Source organism: Lycium ferocissimum, chromosome 1, assembly GCF_029784015.1.
Source record: "Lycium ferocissimum isolate CSIRO_LF1 chromosome 1, AGI_CSIRO_Lferr_CH_V1, whole genome shotgun sequence".
Taxonomy (NCBI): Eukaryota; Viridiplantae; Streptophyta; class Magnoliopsida; order Solanales; family Solanaceae; genus Lycium; species Lycium ferocissimum.
The window spans coordinates 23,711,081-23,717,218 of NC_081342.1; the positions used below are offsets into that span (position 1 = coordinate 23,711,081).

The following is a 6,138-nucleotide window of genomic DNA, read 5'->3' on the forward strand; positions in this document are numbered from 1 at the left end:
ACTGTAATGATAAAAATGGGTGCCTGTGCATGTTTTTTATTGGAGAATAAGCAAAATGAATAAAAAAAATTGTATGTCATGCCATGTGCAGTGAAGAAGAGAGAGATCAAGATATAGAGAGATGTGCAGTGAAGAAGAGAGAGATCAAGATATATAGAGAGGTGGAAATGGAAATTAATAGATGTGCAAAGAAAGAAGGTGCTAATTAATCAGGGTAAGAAAGGTAAAATGTTGCTATATCAAATAAGAAAAGAATGTATGGGTTAAACGATAATGTAACTGCACCTGTATTGACATAAGGTGTAAATATCTCACCAGTCTTTTAGAAAAATCAGCATATGCCTTATGTATTTTTGCAACTACTAAGAAAACTACAAAAGATTGATTCCGTATAGTATTACTTTTCCAGAAAGATTGTAATTTTATCATAATTGACTCTAAATTAGTCAGGCCTAAATATTCCATCAACTTTTCCAAGAATCCCAGCAATTCACATGCTGAGTCCATCCAGATGTCGATGTCTGATTCGCAGGCGCATTCTTAAATCTTCTCCAATCACGAAGTACAGCCGTTAGATCAGCCAACTTGGCACTTATACTACGACAACAATTAGCGTGTACTGTCGCAACAACGTTAACATCTTGACTGTCGTGACAAAAGCCACTGAAATAAAGGGTGTCCAAGAACCTAACAGTAAGTCCCAATTGTTTGAACATGCCATCTTTCATTAACTTGATCAAAACATCTTGTTCTTTCCACCCCGTGGCGTTGTGTTTTCCAGCATACCAAGCATCCAACAAGGCAATGGTTTTGATGTTTGATTTGATCATGTAGAAGCCTGTGTTTATTGGGTTTTCTTCAGACCATTGGCTTCCATTGAACTTGTCTGTACTGACTTGAAGGTCTATGCTTTGATTTGAGTACAAGTTAGGAAATGGATTTCTAAGCCATAGCACATCAGTGTCCTGTTGAGTGAATAAGTAAACAAGAGGTTTAACTTCTATGTCTACTAAACTTTTGTACTGTCAAATCACCTAAAAGATTGTTTAACGGTCTATATATATAAAGTGAAAATTAATAACTTAAAAAATGAGGCAGATTACTATTGCAACAAGTTAAAATGCACTATATATGATACAAAAAAACATGTACAATTGTTAGTGTATTAATTTAAAGAGTTTAAATTACACTATACACTGTGAGTTCAAAAAATTTTTACACAATCAAGTTACATTACCAATTGTAGCAGATAACGTATCTTATTTACAAGATTATAAAACTCACATTTTAAGAAGATATCAGTAGATGTCGCGTAAACAAAATATACTGAAGATTAATACTCCCTTCATTTCAATTTATGTGAATCCATTTGACTGGACACGAAGTTTAAGAAAGAAGAGAAAGCTTTTAAACTTCGTTGGCCCTAAATGAAATCACATATATTTTTTATGGCTATAAATCATCGATAAAGATAAAGTGTTTCCAATTAGAAAAAGTTGATCATTATTTTTTGATTTTGATTAACAGTTAAAAAATAAATTCACATAAATCAAACAGAAAGTGAAAGATAATTTAAACTTTAATTTAAGTCCAATAAAGAAATTAAAGTGACACACGTCTCATAGTTTGTGGTTCTAGTCGTACCAACAAGAAGAATTTAGAAGTAAAAGCACATCTACTCGACCATATTTCACGCCGTGACGATAGGAATTGATATGAACTTTTGACTTGCTTGTGACAGATGTGGATCTCTTGTGTCAGACCAATAAAAGTAGAAGGAAGATGCACATGAGGCTTGAAAACGTATGTAGCCATTAAGGGCTAATCAAGTCAAATATTGAACTTAATTAGCACAAACGCGTTGACCATTAATTGAAGATATTCGAGTTGTCTTTGCCCATATGCAAGCTCCTCGTTAGTGTTAATGTTGAACACATGTACATGTGCACATAATTATAGGATGTCATCGTTTAATTAGAATCTGACCAGAAAGTTGTCTGGAATTAAAGTAAAGTAACTTAATGTTCTTCCTAGAAAATGATTTTTTCCACCGAACACGCTAGTTCAACTTTCGCCACGCTTTTAGCGTTTTTCCATGAGAAAAAGAAAGAATAGGATGAAAACAAAAAAAGATGTGACTACTGTATAAAAGCAACCATTTTAAACATTTTCCAGTTCTTATACCTTAATTTGATTGAAGAACAATGCAAAGCTGTAGTAAACAAAAATATTTAGGATTTAAAATATTGCTTGTCTATTTAATTCATGTTTAACTAGAATTTATAGTGAAAATTATATAGGAATAGATTTCCGGATTTCTTGTTAAATTATATAGGGAGGGGGGGGGGGTGCGGGGGGGGGTAAGGGGGGGTTAAGGAAAGGAAATGAGGAAAGAGTGGGGGTGCGGGGGGGGGGGGGGGGGACAAAATAAAAGCTCGTGAAAGAAGAGAACTGTGATTTGAAGATCCTACTGTTTGAGGTTTGACACTTACAAATAGATAGAAGCTAAGTGCTTCTACCTATTTTCTTGCATGAAAGGTAGTGGAGAATTGTAAAGATAATTCAAAAGTTTATTAGTTTATCAATAAATTATTTTCCTTCATAATGAAAAACGGATCCCCTTGATAGGTTCTTGATGAAAATTTTGAAAACAAACAGGAGTTTTATTGATAATGGTTAAATTAAAACAAGAGTATGTAAGAGCTAGGAAAGTAACTACCATAAAGTTTGAACAAACCCTTATACTTGGTTAATTACACTACAAATTTATCGATATTGCAGTTTGTAAGAAAGGATTACCAGAAATTACGGCTCGATTGACGTGAAAAAGCACAGGCTTTAGTATTTAACGGTAAACATATTTGACTAGCTTAGATCACTTTCTTTCAATTCTCCCGAGACTAAGATAAACTTTTAATTAATTTTTCCATTTCTCAATTCGTTCCTCGAAATCCTACGTCAAATATTCATCCAAATTAGGATATATTTAAGTGTGACTATTTCGTTTAAAAACTTAAGCCATATTCAACATAACTTTAATTATTATTATTATTATTATTATTATATTCTCGGTAGAAAAAATTTCTAGAACAAATTTGTAAGACATAAACATACCGTGAAGACGAAGTTGTAACCTCGCTTAAGAACATCACCCAAGAACAAGGTTCTTCTCCACATCATTTTGATAAAATCTTCAGACATAAACAACTTTTCTCCACCAAAATCCACACCGTCCGTTTCGAGCTTGTAACAATGAAGATGTAGGAATTTACACCGTTCATAAGAGGTTTGATCCATGGTAACAATCAACAAGTGATTCACTAATTCCCTAGTGCCTTCTCCATGCCAAAAACCATCCAAGAATAGATCTAACATTGGCTTATCTCCCTCTACGTATGCTTTATTTACAACAGTTATTATTACCGTCTTGTTCTCTGTTGACGCTCCGGCCAATGCTCGTTCAAGATCATCTTTATTTACTGTCTCATGTAACTGCAGGCGAATACAAAATTTAGAGTCAGTAGATTCAAAATAAGTGTAGTCCTATTAAATGGATTCATTTAAATATTTTTCCTATGTACACGGAAAAATGCGCTAACTACATCAGAGCATATAAAAAAAAGAAAAAAAGAAAAAACTTAGGTGGAGAGAATCCTTTTGTTTTTTCACCTGTTTTGAGGGGCTAAAGAGTGAGAGTTGCAAAGGGAAAAAAGGGGTGTTGTTTGGAGAAGTCAAGATAACGGAGATAAGAAGTAAACCAAACAACAAAATCATGTACATAATATGGTGACGATGATCAATTATGACTCGATTTTTGGGGTAATCCATGGCTGTACTAGGGGGGAAGATTGATTTGCAGGGCCGAAGAACTGATCTTGAAAAAAGACTTCTGAAAGTGGAATTTTGATGGAGTTTTCCCATTGCCAAGTTAGTGAACATCATGTGTTCTTTATATTGCAAGAATAATATCTACTATGCTTGATGTATTAGGCGCCTATAATAGTCCAAGTGTCCACCAATGTTTTGACTCTTTTATTTTTATTTTGCGCAAGGCCAGGTGGGTGGGGTCCGGGGAGTTTTATATGGAATAATGGCAAAAAGTTAAGGTGAAATAAACAGTTGTCCATATTTGCACTAGCCAAGATTTGATAGATAATAAAATAATCCTAACGAAGAATTAATCGTCTTCAGATTCAACTATCATGCAACAAGTACCTTAATAATTGGTAAATACTTGCTCTTTTTTTATAGAATGTGAATGTGGATTAACACTTTGGAATTGGTGGTGGATTCACAACTGTTTTTGAAAATACTATTACAATAAAAAAATATATGAAGAAAACAAATTATCTTCAGGCTGAGGCGCGAAAATCTCGCTCTCTTTAACGAAATTCAAGCCCACTGCAGCAAATATTTATCAATCCAGCAATAATCTTTTTAACTTGTCCCCTCCAACATACAACAGCCTGACCATATTGTAAAACTCAATAAACTCCTAAAGATGTTGAGTCCAAAGCTCCACAAAAAAGAGAACTTTCCTTCAACTAGATAAACTCTCAGTTATTTTCCTCACTATTTCAAAAACTTTCCAATGTATATTTTCTATTTCTACACTCCACAAAGTTAGAGGGTGACTTCTATTTATAGGAGAAGAAAGTCATCCTTATAATAATTGGATGAAAGTATGGTTTAGTGGGGTATTAAATTGGTAATAATATGGGTGAGTAAAAGGTTGGTGGTTACAAATGTTACAAAAGAAATAATTGTAATTATCTTGCTCTAATGACCATTACCATGAGAAAGAGTTACAAGGCATAATTACCACTAACTGATGCGGCTTTCAGGCCGCAATATTATGCCTTCTAAACGTGGGAATAGAGATGGCACAATTAGGCACTTTTAATGCAGCACTTTAATATATTAATATATAATATTAAAATGTTCAAAAACACTTTTAATCCCGCACTCATTTTAATATTATATAAGAGAGTTTACCAGCTGCAGGGAGACTATTATGCATAATGAAGGTGTGTTTTGCATTGAACCTCCATTTAGTAAAACAATAATCTTTACTTTAGAGTCGTAGTGATCTCAAACTTAAACTATGACTGCTATAGGAAAATAAAGAATTACTGCTTACACATAATTATCAAGGTGTTGACATGAGCTTTGACAGCCAGCACATTACGACCTTATGCTATCCCGGTTTCATGAGTGCTTTTGAGAACGAGCACAATTCTCATAGGACGCCTACTTCCACACTCACATAGGTGAAATCTGTCAAGGGTACTTCTGTAACTTTAACCAACCCACTCGTACGAGCTACAAAATTTGATTAAGAGTATATAAACTCAACCTCCACAAATCGTTATAGAATAATGCACTCACACTATAGGGAGGGAATAAAAAAATATTAGTGCATTTCTGAACAAGTCATTATATGATTCGTTTTTTCCATTGAACCAGTTTGTAGGATCTCTAGTCTTTAGGTTGGGTTTCCTCACATATGACTTATGAATTTATCGGCTTCAATCCCATCCCCCTTGATGTGCTCCGGACCCTTTCTCTTGCTAAGGCCTTGGTTAGTGGATCTAGAAGATTATCACAAGATTTGACATAATCAACGTTAATGGTACCACTTGTCAAATATGATCTCACAGTACCGTATTTTCTCCTTATAGGTCTGGATTCACTGTTGTAATAACGGTTTTGAACTCTACCAATCAAGCAGTGTTATCACAATAAATTGAAATAGGAGGAATTGATTTTTCAAAATAAGGTATTTGAAATAATAAATCTATTAACCAATTCGCTTATTCACTAGCTGAAGCTAAAGCAATTAGTTCAACCTTCATGGTAGAGTTAGCAATAATAGTTTACTTTTTTTATTTTCAACAAATAGCTCCACCTGCCATGGTAAAAGTATAACGAGTGGTAGAACATGAATCAACAGATAAAGTGTTCCAATCTACATCAAAAAAGCCTTCAAGTACAGTAGGATATTTTTTTTTTATAAAACAAGCCATAATTTTTGGACCAACTAAATATTTCATAACTCTCGTTATGGCATGTCAATGTTCATTACCTGGCTTGCTTGTAAACCTGCTAAGTACTCCAACTGCATACACAATATTAAGC

The 6,138-nt window shown here is 33.9% G+C and overlaps 1 protein-coding gene across 1 annotated transcript; it reads right to left on the reverse strand.

Moving 5' to 3' along the window:
• Positions 1–244: 244 nt before the first annotated feature.
• LOC132052754 (uncharacterized protein At1g28695-like) lies at positions 245–3,999 on the reverse strand. The gene is made up of 3 exons (XM_059444434.1): positions 3,670–3,999; positions 3,115–3,492; positions 245–965 (listed from the first exon to the last, which is right to left on the reverse strand). Exons 1-3 carry the CDS (start codon positions 3,940–3,942, stop codon positions 465–467), a joined length of 1,152 nt encoding a protein of 383 aa, XP_059300417.1. The 5' UTR covers positions 3,943–3,999; the 3' UTR covers positions 245–464.
• Positions 4,000–6,138: the final 2,139 nt, after the last annotated feature.

What these genes read in the sequence shown, in the direction of transcription:
- LOC132052754 (XM_059444434.1), bottom strand. Translation starts at nt 3,942, where the DNA reads ATGATGTTCACTAACTTGGCAATGGGAAAACTCCATCAAAATTCCACT. An exon ending in TCTTTAGCCCCTCAAAACAG is followed by an intron (nt 3,493 to 3,669) that starts GTGAAAAAACAA and finishes ATTCGCCTGCAG; the next exon opens with TTACATGAGACAGTAAATAA. An exon ending in GTTACAACTTCGTCTTCACG is followed by an intron (nt 966 to 3,114) that starts GTATGTTTATGT and finishes TTCACTCAACAG; the next exon opens with GACACTGATGTGCTATGGCT.